This window comes from Rhinatrema bivittatum, chromosome 8 (genome assembly GCF_901001135.1).
Source record: "Rhinatrema bivittatum chromosome 8, aRhiBiv1.1, whole genome shotgun sequence".
NCBI lineage: Eukaryota > Metazoa > Chordata > Amphibia > Gymnophiona > Rhinatrematidae > Rhinatrema > Rhinatrema bivittatum.
The window spans coordinates 113,478,706-113,497,875 of NC_042622.1; the positions used below are offsets into that span (position 1 = coordinate 113,478,706).

At 43.0% G+C, this 19,170-nt stretch overlaps 1 protein-coding gene across 1 annotated transcript in view; it reads right to left on the reverse strand.

The window, feature by feature from the left end:
• Positions 1 to 19,170, reverse strand: part of ADGRD2 (adhesion G protein-coupled receptor D2) — a 322,967-nt gene that overhangs the window by 132,132 nt on the left and 171,665 nt on the right. Inside the window, exon 20 of the mRNA XM_029614032.1 lies at positions 202 to 322. Within this exon, the coding sequence (XP_029469892.1) occupies positions 202 to 322 (121 nt within the window). The remainder of the gene's footprint in view (positions 1 to 201; positions 323 to 19,170) is intronic.

A 19,170-nucleotide genomic window follows, 5' to 3' on the forward strand; every position in this document is an offset into this window, starting at 1 on the left:
AGACAGAATAGGTTTTTTCCATAAATTTAAAAAATATTCTTGCAAAAACTTTCACATTGTACTTTGAAATTCTTAAATTGCATACAGAGATGTACCATTTATTTTAGCATTCTGTCAACTGAAACCTGAGAGTCAATAAAGCAGTTGGAATATAAAATCACCAACTTCTGTTATCTTAAAAAATAAATTTAAATAAGTTACCTGGAAGGAGTTCAGCACAATGAAAATGTAAGCCCAAACAATACTGAGGTGAACCAGGACACCACACAACCAGGTCAATCCCAAAACTGGAAGAAGGACTAATACTGGCTTGGCAGTTGCCCTATGACAAAAACAAAAAAGGCAGAATTTAAGTAATTTAAAAAGAAATTCACGCTTGGAAAAGTCAACGCTGAAAATTCATCTTCTCTGTGTAAATATATTCCTGTAATTCAAGCTATGGATAAAGCTTCTCAAAAAAGAATGATTAGACTGCTTACCAATGCTGTTTTATGTTTTCATTTCTCCTATAATTGTTAATGCTCTATAGAAGTATAAAAAATAGAATTATAACATACTGTAGCAGATTAAGATAGAAAGCCATCCAGTTTTCTGTTATTCCTGTCACCAGTGCCAAGAATATTAGAATATGCTTTCATTTGAAATGACAATGTCAAAAACATTGTCTATGTTGTTTCATGTGGTTTTTTAAATAAAAGGACAAAACCCCACTGAATCATGTTTTTTTTTCTTTTTTTCATTTTTAGTGCACACTAAGTCAAATAGGACCTGATTTTCAAAAGCATTTACACCTGTAAAACTGGATTTTACAGGTGTCAATGCACTTTATCCATGTAAGTGAGCTTTTGAAAATTGCTACAATATATGCCATTGAAATGTCAATAGTTTTTTTTTTGTGTTACTTTCATGTTACGTTGGCCGGCTGCAGAGACCGCGACTGGCCTTCCTTACCCGACGTCGCAATGCCTCGCCGGGAGCAGGACCTGGCTCTCCGACAATGCGGAGGGGGTGTCCCGGCGCTGCGCTCCTCTTCACTGACCTGCTTGCTGCCGGTGGGCCGTGGAACGCAGCGGAGATGCCACCACCCTCAGCTCTTCGCATCTGGTCTCCCTAGGCACGCGCTCACCTCTCTTGTTCATTTAAAGGGCCCATGGCAGGCTAGGGCTGCCGGCCCCTTCCAATGATGTCATCGGCCTGGGACTATTTAAGGCGAGCTCTGACAGTCAAAGCTCACCTTGGCAACAGGTCTCCACACTAGTCGTGTGCATCGTTGCTCATTCCTGTTCCTGACTTCGTTCCTGGCTCCTGTTCCTGACTTCATTCCCGGTTCCTATTCCCTTCCTATGTCACAGGGGCTATCGGCGCCATTTTGAATACTGGCAGCCGACAGCCTGGGTGCAGGAGATTGCTCGAGGACCCCCGCTGGACCACCAGGGACTTTTGGCAAGTCTTGGGGGGGGGGGGGGGTCAGGAAGGTGGTGGTTTATTCGTTAGTGATACGTTGTATTTGTGGGGGTTCGCCATACGTTTCGTGACGAATATGGCAATACGTTGCGGATTGCCAATACATAAGGTCTCGCAAGATGTCATTCATCATGTTCTGAAACACGGTGGGGCGTTGCACAGGCCAAAAGGTATCACCAAATATTCGAAATGGCCGTCTCGAGTGTTGAAAGCTGTTTTCCACTCATCGCCATCATGAATGCGAACCAAGTTAAAGGCTCCTTTTAGGTCAAGTTTTGAGAAGATCTTGGCCCCTTGCAGTCGATCAGACAGCTCCGAGATCAGAGGTAAGGGGTATCGGTCTTTAATCGTGATCTCGTTCAGACCTCTATAATCAATACAAGGGTGCAGGGTACCATCCTTCTTCTCCACGAAGAAGAAGCCTGCACCTGCAGGAGACTTAGATGGTCTAATGAACCCCTTTTGCAAATTCTCCCCAATATACTCTGACATGGCTTTATTCTCCACCACCGATAGGGGGTAGACACGTCCTTTAGGAGGTTCAGCATTAGGTTTCAGTCTTATGGTGCAGTCATAAGATCTATGTGGAGGAAGGATGTCAGCAGCTCCTTTGGAGAACACATCACAAAATGATGCGTACTGAGGCGGCAGTCCTGGCATCACTGGGGTAGTAGGCATTCAGAGGATAGGAGTAACCTCCTTTAGGCATCTGCCATGACATTCTGGGCCCCAATGGGAGAGTTCCAATGTGGCCCAATTGAATTGTGGCATATGCAGCTGCAACCAGGGTAACCCCAGAATGATAGGGTGCATGGCCTTCTCCAACACAAAGAAGGAAATCTGTTCGGTATGAGAGCGCCAGTGCGGAGAGATACCGGTTCGGTACAACGGGTAACAGCACCTGGTAAAGTCTCCCCATGTATAGATGATAAGAGTAGTGAAGTCTTCAAAGTGGTGAGGGGAATCCTCAAGTGTTCAATTAAACGTTGAAGAATAAAATTACCTCCTGCCCCTGAATCCACCAGGGCAAGAGTCTGAAACTCCAACGGTCCGCAGATTAGAGAGACAGGGAGAGAGAGCGGAGGAGACGGCGTAGTGATGCCTAAGAAGAGTCCTCCCGCAGGACTTGGGCCAGTTCATTTCCTGAACATATCGGACATGTTTGGACTGCATGACCAGCTTGACCACAGTACATGCACAATCCATTCCTCTTCCGAAGTCTTCTCTCTTTGGATGTCAGGTGTCCGCGACCAAGTTGCATCGGTTCTTCTTCACTAGTAACGAGAGTTAATAGAACCATCCTGAGTGCAGGCTTAGCACGAACTTCTTTCTGAACAGGTCCTTTACAAGGTTTGAGCTCTAGTACCTTATCACGAAGCCAGTGATCAATTCTAGTAGCCAAGGCCACTAGCTCATCCAGTGAGTCAGGTGTTTCACAAGCAGCCAGCTTGTCCTTCAAGCGGGAATCCAAACCTTTAAAGAAGCGAGTTTTCAGGCATCTAGGGTCCCAATGTAACTCAGTCGCAAGAGTCTTAAACTCTATAGCGAAATCATCCAGAGGTCGGTTGCCTTGCTTCAGGTCCACCAATGTAGAACCAGCAACAGTATACCGGGCAGGATCATCAAAAACGGATTTAAACAAGTCCATAAATCCATCAATATCCTGAAGTATAGGGTCTTTGTGTTCCCACAGCGCGGAAGACCAAGTCAAAGACATTCCATCCAGGTAGGATAGAATATAAGTAGTCTTGGCATAGGCTGTGGAGAAATGAGTAGGTTGCAATGCAAAATGCATACAACACTGGTTTAAGAAGCCTCTTGTTCTCTGAATCTCTTCAGAAAAATGTACTGGAGCAGCAAGAGGCACAATAGACTTTATAGTTACTTCAGGTAACTGACCTTCATTACTTTGATTCTTCTGTGCGTGCAGCTGATGAAACGCAGTAGTTAATTTCTCCAGTGCGTCTTGTTGTTCAGCAATGCGCAAGGCCAGGCCTTGAATGGCCTACAGGGTGTCGAGCTGAGCCGGAGCCATGGAGTTAGCAATCTGTTATGGTTATTGGTGTTTGGGTGGATCCTTGGACACTGTGGCAGCTGACCACGCTCATGGGAGGGCAGTCCCATGAAGGACCACAGTGTCAAGCTAAACTCCGGACAGACAAACACAGATTTGAATCTTTTATTAAATAGTACTTGGAACCACCAGAGGTGGCAGTAGTGAGTAGTGGTGGTAGAGCCTGGCTGGGCACATCTCTCACAGAACGCTGGAACGGTTCCTCTGTAAGCAGTGCTGTAGTGGAAAGAGACTGAGAGTTATGAGCACACAATAGAATTAGCATTCAGAGTCCCAAGTAGAAGGGAGAGCTCCAAGACAGGGAGAGCAGGTCCTCGAGGAGCGAGTACCTGATCCCTTAGAGCAGAGAGAGACTTGGTAGCATTGTACTCACTAGCAGTAGCCAAGATTCCACTAGTTGAGAGCAGAGGGCAGAGAGCAGGCCCTCGAGGAGCGAGTACCTGATTCCAGCGAAGCGGTACTGTAGAGAGAGATGTACTCACAGATGATAACTGTAGTTAGTTCTTCCAAGTAGAAGGTAAAAGTTGCAGGCAGCGACACAGGGAACATGGGCCCTCGAGGAGCGAGTACCGATTTCCTGATAGCACCTAAAAGAAGCAGAGAGGCCCCCAAGGAGCGGGTACCCCATTAGTGACCCCGAAGGATTGTAAGAGTTCCAGTAGAGAGCTGGAGTGGCAGAGTAGCTTAGGAATGGAGAGCGAATCCCATCCGTATGAATTCCATTGCTAACTCAATGAGCTAGCAAATGTAGTAGGCAGATTTACCCTGGAGTCGTGACGACAGAACAGGGGGACGCCCCTGAGGTTCGCGCCAACCTGGAAATAAAGAAGAGGGCAGCGTGCATGTCCGCGCCCTAGAGGTACCTTGAAGCAGCATGGTGGGAGGCAGCACAAAAGCCGGTTCGGGGACACCGGAGAGGTCGGCAGACGCCATGGCGGCCATCAGTCCAAGGTGAGCAGGTGGAGCCGCAAGTAGAGAGAGGTAGGCTGGGCAAAGCCGTCGAAGACCGATGGACGCAACAAAAGGGAGAAGAGGAGTAAACCAGATTCTTATCAGGTATCATAGGGGTAGCAAGGAGAAGAAGGAAGAAGACTACAAGAGAGGTAGAAGACAGTGGAACTTTATAAATGGACTAGAATCAGATTTACCAACAACTCCATCCCCTAACAATTGTGAGGGAGGTTATAAACTTCCAAATTGATTGGAAAGGAAAAGACAATTTACTTATGAATTGAAACTGGAATTTGGTCATCAATACCATTTGACTGAAAAAGAAAAGATCACAAATTTATTCAAAAATTGACTTTGTAACATCAAACTTTAAGGCAGTGATCCCCAACCCTGTCCTGGGGGGCCATCAGCCAGTCGGGTTTTCAGGATATCCACAATGAATATGCATGAGAGAAAATTTGCATGCACTCATCTATAACAGGCACATTTTCTCTGTTGCTCAAGGGTAGGTTTGTGTGTGTCACTTTTGTGTTTTTCTCCATTATCTTCATTTCTTTATTGGGGGTGACAGCCCAAATCAATCACCTTCCATCCACTAACCCCACTCCTCTTGTTTAAAGAAATATGCAAATAGCACTTGAAACAAAAGTGAAAGACCATAATGTACTTCTTGGATAGATGTAAACCATCCTATTTGTAATCTTCCAAGACAGATCTTAGGATGTGCAGAGGCACTTTTACCAATTACCTGGAATTTTGCACTTGTGTATGCCAGCTGCATTGTAATGCATCAAGAGAGTCACCCTCTCCTTGCTTTCCTTCACTCCACATGCAGATCTCACATCTCTGCAGAGCAGGGTGTTGCATGGCAAACATTTCCATAATAATTCAGTTTTATCTGTATTCTTCTGCAGTTAGATTATTCTCCTGCACCAGCAGAAGGAGGCGGCACACTGTCCTTGTTCTTTGGGCTGGCTGGCCCAAGAACATGATGGCAGCAGTTTTCTACTTCACATTGGCCTGGCAGGCACTATCAGGTCGATGTAATATCAGCACAAGTTAAACAGGCGCTCATGATTGAACGTCTGCTCTCTTAAGGAGTGCCAATCCACCTCTCCCAGGTGCCCAATTTAAAATTTAAATAGGCTGCCACAGTAGAAAGGAGATGCTAGGGAAAATTTTGCATCCCTAGTGCCTCCTCGGCATCGGGCGTCCAGGAGAGATGGCTGTCAGCAGATTGGGAAAAACGTACACTCCATTTTATGAGCATCCATTTTCCGAATCTGACCGTTTAATATCGCCATGATAAAAGTCAGAGGAACCTCATAAAAGGAGTATTTTTTTGCTTTTCTGTAAATTTTAGGGGCTCCTCAAGAATTAATGCCTTCTCTGGAGCAGCTGTAAATTTTTGTGCACATTTTTTGTTTTGCATTGGGGGTAATAGTTAATAGCCTCATCAACATGAATTTACATGTGATGAGTGCTATTAGCTTCATGCTTGTTTGAACGTGCATTTTGGATACGCTAATCCCCTTATTGCATGAGGGGTTTTGGACATGTGTCCAAAACATGCTGCCAAGCGCCGGTAAAGTCGTGCGCTCAGCCGAGCACACTGTATTGCATCGGCCTGAATGATTGTGATTCCTAAGAAAGTACAAAGGCAAAACTTTTGTTTCAGTTCGTTTATTCATTTCATAGGTCACAATCATTTGTTTGGCTCATCTCAGTTTAAAATATTTTTGTTTATTTATTCTATTCTTTCATTTGATTTCCATTAAAGTCAATGGGAGAAACAATGCAGCCTATTTTGGGTTCCCAGGTTGGGGTTTTCAAATCATTTCTAATAAAACTTGTGGGTAGACATCATAAGGATGAAGGGCATTCCAACACACCAAGATTATGTCAACGTGATATGAAAAGTGGCATGAATAGCCCAAGGAAACTTAATGGGGAAAAACAGTAACAGCAGTGGCAGACGTTCTCCAGCTCACCGTGAGAGGAGCAAAGCAGCAACAAGAGTGGTCAGAACACCAAAGGCTTCAAACATGGGGCAACGGGCGCCAACAGCAGTGGCATAAGCCCTCGCCTTAAGGCCGCAAGGTGTGGCATGAGCATCTCCAGGCACCATGAAAGGGGAATGAAGCACCATAACTGCTAAAAAAAGAACCCAAAGCAGCGATAGAGGGTCAAAGCAGCAGAAAGAGTGGCATGGATAGACCCAGTCTCCAAATGATGCGCAAAGGGCAAAAAACCAAATTGGTACAAAACCCTAGGTAGGGAGAAGCTAGAAGAAATCCCTGGAGGAAGTCTGATGTATTTTCTGTATATCATCATTTGGGGAAAGGCTGGCAGTTCAGGCTTTAAGTTGCTGTTCCCCTTTGCTGTGGTATAATCTCAGCCCTGCAGTTTCATCTGCTTCTACCACTTCCTCACTGTAGGTGGAAATGCTACTGACTCGCAGCCCTAAATTCTCTTCAGCCTCTAACTGTTGAATATCTTGTGAGTCAGAGAATCCAGGACATGATTCTTCCTCTGAATCAGTTTTTTGCATACTGCCTCTATTACCTGAGAAACAGTAATGATGGAGGAGTGCGGTGCTGGTTTTGGCTGCTGCACTTCTGCCAGGCCTGCCTTTTTCTATAATAGAAACCATCAAAGGCTAAATATTGGATGAGAAAACAGTCAATAAAAACAATAAGGGAAGGGTGTTTGAAGAAAAAGTCCAAGAGGACCTGAAACCATTAAAAATAAATGGGTAAGGACTGTGTAAAGCATCCAACTGCCATGGCAAGACCGAGAGCTTACAAGTACCATAAGGGAAGGGAAGAGAATTTGGAAAGAACCTCGAACAGAGGGGGAATCACCCAAATGTACCAAGCATGGCTTGGAGCAGCAGCAGTGCTGGCATGCAGAGCAACACAGAAAGAAGAGTGGCATCAAAGTCCCAAGATATACAATGTGGGCTGAGGCAGGAAGAAGTATGGTATCAAAACCCCCAAAACAATAAGTGGGGCAAAGTGGTATCCAAAGTAGCTTGAACACAACCCAAAGATCCATGAATGGTTCAGAAAGACTGCAAAACATTGGATTGCCACAGTAAGACCAAGAGTCAGAAAATACAATAAAGGAAGGAAAAAGAACCTCGAAAACAGCTGGAGCAAGGTGGAACTACCCAAAGGTAACAAGCGCGGGTTAGAGAAGTGGAATTAATGGCAGCAGCACTCTTCCGAGCATTTATATTATCTATTATTGACTACTGCAATTCATTATTTGTTGGATTGCCAGTGGCTTCTCTCAAAGTGGTGCAAGTTTTGCAGAATTCAGCAGCTCGCCTAGTTTTAGGCCGGCAGCGACGGGAGCATATATCCTCTCATTTAAGTGAATTACATTGGCTCCCACTAAAATACTGTATATACTTCAACATTTTGGTTATGGTATTTATTTTATTTATTTAGATTTATATTCCACTTTTCACACTTTTTTCAGTGCTTCAAAGTGGATTACATTCAGGTACTGTAGGTATTTCCCTATCCCCAGAGGGCTTACAATCTAAGGGGGTCATTTTCTAAGGCTTATCACGTGCGATAAGCTTGCTAGGGGCGGAGTCAGGGCAGACTCCATGATATCTTCGCTGGCGGTGATAAGGTAAGACATGTTATCATTGCTAGTGGTGTTGCTATTCAGTGCAAAAGCTGGCATCCGGCACACCGCAGTGGTGCGAAGGCTGCAGGCTTTCACAGGCCTGCTCCCCCCTTCACCCCCCATTTTTGCTGGATTCACCATTCTGTGTTAGAATAGTCCCAAGACTAGTGAATCCAGGCCTAAGTTTGTACGTGAGGCAATGGAGGATAAAGTGACTTGCCCAAGGAGCGACAGCAGGACTCAAACCCTGGTCTCCTGGTTCATAGCCCACTGCTCTAATCACTAGGTTACTATTTAAGGTTTTGAAATTAATCCTGAGTTTGTTAAAGCAATTTATTCATTCTCATTCCTTGTGCTCAAGTGAGTAGAATTTACTGTCAATTCTTCTCACTCAGTTGAAGGAAACATAATCAAGAACATTTTTTGTGATGGGACCAAAATTTTGGAATACTCTACCAGAGAATTTGTGGGCCATTGATGATATTAGCATTTATAAGAAGCAACTAAAAGCCCACTTGTTTAAGCAGGTTTTTAATTTATAGATAATTTATGATGTTAAGAATTCTATATTTTTTAAAATTATTATTTTGATATGTTTCAATGCTTGTATGCATTATGATTGTTTGTTATTAAATGATGTAATCTGTGTATGCTGATTTTGATTTGTTTTTGTTTGTTGGTCTGAAGTCTGTTTTATATGATGTAATCTACCAATGGCACTGGTAACCCCTGTGACATGGTAGGTCAAAGGCTATTGGCGCCATTTTGAAACCGGCAGCCCAGGGTGTGAGTGCAGGAGATGGCTCCCGGACCCCCCGCTTGGACCACCAGGGAGTTTCGGTAAGTCTTGTGGGGGTGGAGGGGGGTCAGGAGGGTGGGGGGTTTGTTTAAATTGACTTCTTTAGGTGGCTGAATAATTCGGCGAAGATTCGTGTATTCATGGGGAATCGCGATACATTTCGCTTCCCCACAAATACAATGAATATGGTCACATCCGTTGCAGATTGCCAATAAGTAGGGACCGAATGCACACCCCTAATAGTTATATAAAGAGTCCAAGGCACCAAAAAGGAAAGGCAACATTAACAGTGGCATGAATATCCCAAGGCACAACAAAGTCTCAAAACAGTACCTGTAATGGCAGGTTTTTTCCAAGGCACTAAGAGAGAGCCAGGAGTAGTCTGGGCAGTACCAGTGGCAAACTTAGCAAATCATAGAACCAGCAAAGAGATGGGGTGAGAGGAGAAACTTGTAATTTTTCTTTTTTTAACATTTTCTTTTTGAGGACAAAATACCTCAGTATAAACGAGACATATGGTTTGAGAACTAAGCTAAGATCCTGGGGGGCAGGGGGGTTAACAACAAAACAACAAGATAGCGAATCAGAGAAGAGGTGGGGTGGGAAGAGAAATTTGTAATATTTTTTTCTTATTTTCAATTTTATTTTGGGCCTGTTTGCCGCTATGGTTCTATGATGAAACCCAGGTTGCTGAACTGTTCTTTCTTTATTATTTTTTCCTTAATATCACTGTCAATTAAGGCTAGGAAGTGTAAAAGGACTATTTGAGGACTTAGCCTCACTCCCTTGAACTTGCCGGTTATGCAGCAGTCCTCCATTACTGAATTTATTCTTCTTGCAATGGAGACCAGATCTGATGGAACCTATGTGCCAAGGGTTTGGACACCAACTTGCTGCTCAAGGTTACACTGAGCCCAGAGCTGAGAAGGATCCCCTACCCACCAGCTGCTATGGATGTCATTGACAGAACAGAGGTTTTGAGCGAGGCTGTTCAGACTGGAAACGTTGCAGAGTCACTACGCTGGGAATTTGTTGATCTCACGGGACCTGTTCAGAGAGGCAAACTTGGTCCTGCGATGCTGTGGGATGGGCAGACTTGGGTAACAAAGTTGAGCTTGGGCCTTTTTCTGAAGTGATTGGACTATTGGGACTATGAGTTCTACATTGGTAGGGGTAAGTGCATTGATCTGTGATCATTCTTCCTCTATAGCTGGCATCCCGATGGTAGTTACTCCTTTAGTCAAGGCACAAGTTGTGACTCTGGAAGCCATTTGTTTTATCCTAGGCTCTCTTCACCAGGTTGCTGTACTTAATGTTATCTTACCTATACAAACACAGACCCGAATGCAAGGGAAGAAGGAAAATTGCAGCAGCAGGAGAGAGATTTGGGATCTGTCTCTGCTTATGTAAATGAAATATTGGAACTTCAGGCTTCACTGGTTCAAGAGAAGTTAATTATTCTATGTATTAATTTATTTAAAAATGTGTAGTCCGCTAATCCAAAAATCTTAGCAGATAACAATAAACACACTTAATAAAATCTGCAAAATACAACCAATCAACAAAACATCTAAAAGTACAGAACACAAACAAATTAAAAATTACAAAAATATTACAAAGGTAGATTCCAAACAATAGGTAAATCAGCATAGAAACCCACAATAAATCTGCAATAAATCTACCAAACAGAAGTGATAGCACCTGATGCCCATTCCATGACAGTTCCTCACCCTCACTGACCTGGGAAAGCTTGGGAGAAAAGATAGGTTTTGAGTTGCTTCCATAAATGAAGCAGGACATTTTCTGATCTGTTTGGCATGGATAATTGATTCCTTAAGCTTGGACCTGCTATACCAAAAATTATTTTACGAAGAGTGGTTAATCATTATTAAATCTAAAAGACTTGACAACTTTGAAAAAACTATATGAGACATCTAAATCTTGGACTTTGTTAATTTTCCAAGATTGTTAACTATTTCATCTAAAGACATGTTTCGGAAATATTTATTTGAAGTCCTCAAGATCCCTGAAGAAGCTGTGTTATCGCTTAATAAAATCTATTACTTGCCCGAAGATAAAAAGAAGTCTGATGGAAAGCCTGCTACAGTTAATGGGGATCCTTCTTTCGAAGTTTAGACCTGACAGCAATTCTTGAGAAATCTGGAGATGAAGAATTCACAAGAACAACCTTGCTAATGCCCTTTGTTTTTGAGTAAGACAAAGACTCTATACTACATTGTTGGGTTTTTTTAAATCAAGATTCCCTGTTTTTTGGTAACATAAGAACATAAGAAATTACCATGCTGGGTCAGACCAAGGGTCCATCAAGCCCAGCATCCTGTTTCCAACAGAGGCCAAAACCAGGCCACAAGAACCTGGCAATTACCCAAACACTAAGAAGATCCCATGCTACTGATGCAATTAATAGCAGTGGCTATTCCCTAAGTAAAATTGATTAATAGCCATTAATGGACTTCTCCTCCAAGAACTTATCCAAACCTTTTTTGAACCCAGCTACACTAACTATGACACACTGGAACAATTGCCTTCAATCAATAAATCAACTGCTCCACAGCCTCAACCTAGTCCTCAATAACAACAAGACAGATATCCTAATCATCTCACAAGAGGACACAAATGGGCTGCTCTATCCATCCGGAACCCCTCGTATCAACCTTTCCCAAATTAAATCAATCTCCTCATGTGAGAGATCTTGGCGTCATCCTTGATAATCAGCTAAACTTAAAAAAATTTGTAAACACCACCACAAAGGAATGTTTTTACAAACTGCTAGTCCTTAGAAAGCTGAAAGCACTACTTCACTTCAATGATTTCTGTATGGTGCTGCAACCCGTCATCCTATCGAAAATCGACTATTGCAACTCCCTCCAGCTTGGGCTCCCAGCCTACACCATCAAACCCCTCCAGATGATTCAGAACTCCGCCGCCAGAATTCTCACTAATACCAACAAAAGAGAACATATCACCCCCATCCTTAAGAACCTCCAGTGGCTCCCCATTAAATCTAGGATCCTCTTCAAAGCTCTCGCAACTATCCATAAAGCAATGCACAACATTGCCCCGCTCTACCTAAGCTCCCAACTGCGTTCCCATACATCATCCAGACCCATCAGTGGTACATATAAAGGCACACTCTACGCGCCCCCCCCAGCAAAATCTTCCCTAAGGAAACGCACCTTTTCTTCAGCAGGCCCCACTCAGTGGAATGCGCTCCCTCCAGACATCTGACAAGAACCTTGCCATACGACTTTCAGAAAGAAACGCAAAACCTGGCTTTTCAGCCAAGCTTTTCCAGGAACATAAGCTCCTTGTTCGCATCCAGCCTGCTCATTCCTCTACCTTCTCCCACTTTCGGAGCTCATTAAGACTAATCTGTGGCATGCTGGACCCTTCCTGTATTCTCCTTGGTAATTTATTGACTGTTACTCACCCAAGATGAATTTTTCACTTATTAACCAATATTTTTATTTTTATGCACATTTCCTCATGTAGTTAATTTGTGTTTTCTGGACTATACTTTTCCCATATCCCAGTTCTTATATTCCTTGTTCCATGTACCGCCTCCGGGCGAATTCGTTGTTCTCAGTTTAAATGTAAACAGATGTGATTTGTATGTCATACAGGAACACCGGTATATAAAAATTAAAAATAATAATAATAATAATAATAATAACTACACTAACCACATCCTCTGGCAACAAATTCCAGAGCTTTATTGTGCGTTGAGTGAAAAAGAATTTTCTCCGATTAGTCTTAAATGTGCTACTTGCTAACTTCATGGAGTGCCCCCTAATCCTTCTATTATTCGAAAGTGTAAATAACCGAGTCACATCTACAAGGTCGCAGTTTTTCCTGACGTGTGTAAGAAGACCCAAGAGTACCACAAGAAGTTCTTGGCTATGTGCCAGGAGGTTATTGCATTAAGTGCCGTTTTTGTTATCAGATATCCTTGTAAATTTTGTATAAGATGGCAACATTTTTCTTATGTTTTCTTTCAACCAAATCAGCTGCATTCCTTTCTTGAAGCACATCAGTCTGTTGGTGGAGGTAGCAGTGGGGCTGTTCAGTAGGCACCCTGACTCCTTATGTGATATTGTTGCTAGGATGGCAAGAACAATTGTCATGTTATATTTTGGCTTTATATACCTATCCCTCTGTGGTTGTGGGTTTGGGACACCCCCCCACCCCCTCCGCCTCTAGTGGACTAAAGGGATTGGTTTTTTTCTTCTTTTTGTTATCTTCTTCTTATGATCTTCTTGTACCTCAGTATTGTTTTCATTTTTCAAGTGTTGACTTGATGTCATTATTTGGAATACATAAAAATAAAGTTAAAAACATTATTTTGGAGACAACCCCCCCCCCCCCCAAATATATCCAAGAAAGAAGGAGGGTGGGAGAACTAGGCTGGAATCCATGCAGCAAACAGTATGGAGGCACCAAAAGCCCCAAAGTTTAGCATCAGGGGCTTGGCAGCAAGGCAGCAAGACCCCCATGGTGCTTTCAGTCATCCTGGCAAAGACCAAATTGGCTATATCTAATTCTACTTCCCCAAAAAGAAATATACATAATAAACCCTGGGGTTAGTATGCCAATCTGTTACAATAAACTTCTTTTTTATCAACTAAAAAAAATGTAAAACTTTTATTTTCAAATATTATCAAATATCTCGAAGTTTAAATACAAACCTAAAATGATTTTATACAAACTCTATTACAACTTCTTCATCCATCGAATACACATCACATCAGAACCATACATATTTAAAATACAAAGTACCCCCCAAAAACGTTTTGTATACCAAGAAAAGTATCATAAACCCAGGTTTTACACTTAAGCAGGTGAATTTCTACATCATGTATCAAAAATCCGTTCCAAACCTTTTCAACTCCGATTTTCAACTATAGGAGATCAATCATCCAAAGTAATCTTCCAGCTTGAAGTGGGGCAACCTCACTCTGCATTTAAACTTTGAGATATTTGATAATATTTAATATTAAAAGTTTAACTTTTTTTGATTCAATAAAAAAGTGTATTGTAATAAATTAATATACTAACCCTTGGGTTTATGGTTTCAATCAACCTACCACTCTCATAGAGATTCTGGGGAAACCTAGCAAAGGCAGATTGATTTTCAAGAAGACCAACTTTTACAATAACTCTGGCATTCGCTGTGAACAATGAGGGTTCACGATGTCCTCTGCCACTAAGAAGATATGTTCACTGAGCACATTGGTTGATGGGCAGAAAAAAATGCTGATTCATCTTGGCCATGTCTGGCCAGACCGCAGATTGCATGCCAAATATGCCAACTGATCTAGGGACATGTCGTCGATAGGCTCTGTCAGATAGCATGTCACAGAAATTAATGCTGGGGTCTCTGTCACCAGCTGTCCTCACTATGGTCTGCGTCAGGAAAGATGGTTCTGTGGGGTAAACGTAGCTGTGTTGTATTGAGGTGGGGGGAGGAAGTGGTATCTGACAGGTTGCTGCTCATGTTCACACTACTCCCTGGGGTGGCCAATCTTTCCTGCCCTACATTCCCACTGCACCTCTGCCACTCCTGTTCATGAACCCTAGTCACCACTTTCTCTTTCATATATGTGAGACACTGGTATTGGGGTGAGATTCCCTTTCACCTGTGGATCATGAACTGTGGCAAACAAGTAAGTACTGTTTTCTTTCAGTGGTTTCAGTATCCCTTCACCTGCTGCTACAAGGAGTCCACAAATTGTAACACCTCTGCTTCCATTCCCTCTTGCTCATGGAAACCCTCTAATATCCCCTCCAGAATTTTTACGCTTAACTTTATATCCCTGCCATGCATTTTCACCCAAGTGCCCAGAAGAGGGAGAGAGGGAGAAAGAGAGTAGTAACCTACAAGGGAATGATCAAACTCTCAATAAGGTGTGGGGAATTCGTGAAGTGAAGTTATAGGTGATAATTTTTTTTTAAATTTTGGGTGTGAAAGAGGCACCTGCCAATAAATTAAAGGATGAGCTAGGGATGGGTGGGAGGGTTGGGAAAACAAACACACTAACTTGTTTATTAGCTGCTTTACCAACTATTTGAAAAACAAAAAAAACCCCGAACAAACACTATTTAAAAAACAAACACTAAAGTCTGTTTCTAAACACTATTTAAAAAGCAAACACTCTAATTAATATACCCCAATAGTTTACTTCTCCCCAATACTGTTAAAATATTCTCCAAGCAGAACTTACTGATTCCTTTCAGCCACCAGCAAGGTGATCCTCTCCTCTCAGTGCTCCCACTGGATTGTATATATAACACATATATGCACAGTTTTATATGGATGTATATGCATGTACGCGCAAATGCCGCATGTACCATGTAAGCGGGGGGATTTTGTAAGATATGTGCGCCAATGCCAATATCATTTCCCCAGTCCATTCCTAGTTCACCCAGTTAAAGGATAGGACTTCCTTAACCCCCCCCCCCCCCCCCCCCCCCCCCCCAGCTAACTAGCCTTTCTTTTACCCTTCCTGCCCCAACCCTTAAAACCTTGCTGAGTAGCCTAGTTTTTTTTTCTACTTATACCTCGACCATTGCAGAAGTAAAGTTACGCGGTATGGGACCCTGGTGTGCACATTTTTAGTTTCAGATCTGAACCGCCCATGACCCACCCAGACTCTGACCTCACTCAGCCCATTTTTTGCCTTTTGGATTTGTGCGCGTGCCAGGAGATACGTGCATACCTGGCTGCTTTTTAAAATCCACGTGCCACTCACTAGCCAGAGATACGTGCATGTCTCCTAGCTTTGGCATGCATAGGCCTTTTTAAATTTATGGGCTGGATTTTAAAAGGGTTACGCAGGCCAGGCCTATTTTAAAAAGGCCGGGCAACACGCGTGAAGCCTCGGGTCACGTGTAAGTCCCTGGGCTTTACAAAAGAGGCAGTCCGGGGGCGGGGCAGGGTGATCCGGGCAGGGCGGGGCCAGAGGCCTCCAACAGAGCAGCCATTGCCGCTGTGTCGGAGGATCATGTGCCGGCAGGCTGCCGGTGCGCACAACTTGTGCCTGCCCAGAGGCAGGGGCAAAAGGCAAAATAAAGAAATTTGGGGGGGTTAGAGTAGGGCTAGGGGGAGGAAAGGTTAGGGGAAGGGGTGGGAAGGTCAGGTTAGGGGGGAGGGAACGGGGGAAGGTAGCACACCAACCCCTGATTTTATAACCTGCGTGCGCCTGCGTGCAAGTTATAAAATCGGGTGTACATGTGCGCGGGCCAGGTAGCGCACACACATGTATGCCTTGCGCGCTCCTTTTAAAATCTACCTCTGTCTGTAATCACTTATCAGGTCATTAGTACTTAGATGTCCTCTGATATTCAGTTTGCCTTTTCTGCATTTCTCTAGCTAATTTTTGGACCTTCTGCTCTCCCTGCAGGTTGAGGCACCTGGAAGTCAATAGATTTGCCTCTCCCTACATTTATTTCTCAACCCTGTACCCCTCACTATGGAATCCACTATCAGAATTTGTTTTTCTTTTGACTGTGTCTGCCATTTCTTGTAAGGTCCTAACTACAGTAGTTACCTCCAGAGATTGTGTTTGCACCACAAGGACATGATTAATGTTTTCTAGAGAATCAGGACATGGTGGGCGTCTGTGATTCACAGTCCGAGATCTCTTTGGATCTCTTATAACCATTTTTGTTTCTGCTTTAAGTTAGGGTCTGAAGTAGGAGAGATAATTAAACACTAGATGCTAATTCTCATTGGATTTTTTTTCTTATCAATAGATTTTATCCATTTTTTGAATAAGCCATAGCCCAACTCACATTGAAATCCAGACTTTTGGGGCCATCTTAGGTTTGCTTCACTTGACCTAGCTTATTTTTTAAAGTGACCTTTTCCTGATTTTTAATGCAAATTAGCTCAGATTTTAATGAGAACAGCCTTCCAAGAAAACTGAAACTCAAGTTCACTAGATCAACAGGTAGGAATGAACAAAAAGATTTTTCCTAATATAAGAAGTTCTTCCATCTAGCAACTTGCCATGAACCAGATAGCTCTTAGATATAAGGCAAGGTGTTGCCTTAAGAATTAGCCATTTTCAGGTATGCAAAGCATTTTTAAAACATTGGATTCAGAGCCTAGTTGGGGGTTGACTAATTAATAAGTCAGTTCAGAGTCCCTCTAAGCTGCTTGGGAGAGAGAAGGCTGTGATTTTCATTATCTGAAGAACTTTTCACGTTCAGACGTGACTGATTCAATCCAAACAAACTCAGTTATCCCTAACATAAGTGAAAATGATACAATTATTGTCGTCATCATGGCATCATCTTGCATTGATCTCAGAAATAATGAATGATTAAGGACACTTTCTCAAATGCATTTGCCCTGCTCTTGATTTGATAAAAATAAAACCCATAAAATAAAACCCTCTGTGGTCTACATTGTGCACCGAGATTACACAGTCTATATTTTGTCAGTCCTGTCGAAATGACAGTACTGTCTGTTTGCATACAGGATGTATGTCACTATGCCCTTCAGCTACATCCTATCTCTGTGTTACTAATGATTCCACTTAGCAAACTGCACAAATGTGTCTGGAAGGCTGACCAGACGCCAGTTAACAATAATAAAAGATTCATAATTTCTGATAATGCTGCCACTTAGATAATATATATAAAAGACTCTGTAAATGAATTGATGATGCAAGCATGTATTCACAAGATATCTTCTACCCAAGTCAGTGCTGTTGACATCAATGTTGACATTCTGTTGAACTTGCCAAAAATCTGCAAAAATCAGTCAAAACAGATCTGGCATTGGTGCTGTTGGTATCTTTATTTTTTTTATGTTCATTAAATGTGCAAAATAAGAGAGAATTAAAACAACACATATGCAGCTTACTTTTCTTTGGAGAATACATTTAATGGACTTAAACATCATAATCAAGTTGCTTTTTCTCTAAACCCAAGTTTGATCTATTGGCATTTAATGTAATTATGCAGTCTAGAGACAGGGATGAAAGTACAGGTGTTCTGAAGACCATCCCACAGAGTACAAGTCTTGAAGTAATGACTGAGTACAATGCAAGTGCAGACGTACAGAGAAGTAGTGATTGACAGGACTATCAGGCCGATACAGAAAACCTCGCGGGAGAGCCGGCGAGTGCCCACTCTCCCAACGCGCGGCCAGGTCACTCTCCTGGGCATGCGATTCAGGAAGCCAAGGTATGCAAATTAGGGCCTTGACAGAAGCGGCGGCTGTATGCGGGTTTGACAGCCGACGCTTAATTTTATTCAGTGGCGGTTGTTGAACCTGCTGACAGCCACGGCTTCGGAAAATGGATGCCGGCAAAATTGAGTATCCGTTTTCCAATCCTCGGGCCGATTTTTTAATTTTTTTTTAATCTTTGGGGCCTCCGACTTAATATCGCTATGATATTAAGTCAGAGGATGTACAGAAAAGCCCATTTGCATGCTGCGGGCGCTATTAGTTTTGGGGGGGTTGGCCACGCATTTTCTACGCGCTATTACCCCTTACTGTATAAGGGGTAAAAATAGCGTGTCGAAAACACGCGGCCAAATGGGGGCTAAAGGTGTGCTCGGCCGAGCACACCATACTGAATCGGCCCGTATGATAGTACATCAGTGGAAGACCTTTATTCTATCTAAAAATCCAAATAGCATCTGTCATTTTGTGACCAATGCAATTGCATCATCTGAGAATTAAAGAGGAGTCCACATGAGCAAACAGAGCTTGATTTACTAAAAGGTGAATTTTAGAAGCCCAATGTGCGCCCAAACAAAGAGATATGCAAATACGTCAGGCAGGCACGTGCCGAGCAGATTTTAAAAGTCGCCCAGATATGGGCATATCTCTTGCTATGGGCACAAGAATGTTTTCCTAAAAAAAGTGGAGGGCATGTATGTTGTCTGGGTGGGGCATGGGCGTTTCTGGATGAAACCAGCGTGTAAATACTTATGCACAAAGCACGTGCTGGGGGTCCCCTGCTGCGTAACTTTACTTCTGCTATGGTTGGCATGTACGTCATAAAACAAAACAAAAAAAACAAAAACAGATCAGCAGGGTTTTAAAGGTCAGGGCCAATGGGGAGAAGGGAGCTTATTTAACTAGGGGGAGGGGGGGTTAGAAAGTCCTATTCCTTACCTGGGCGAACTGGGAACCAACTGGGAAAACTGGTAATGGCATCGGCACACGTCCCTTATAAAATTCCCCCACTTATGTGGTAGAAGT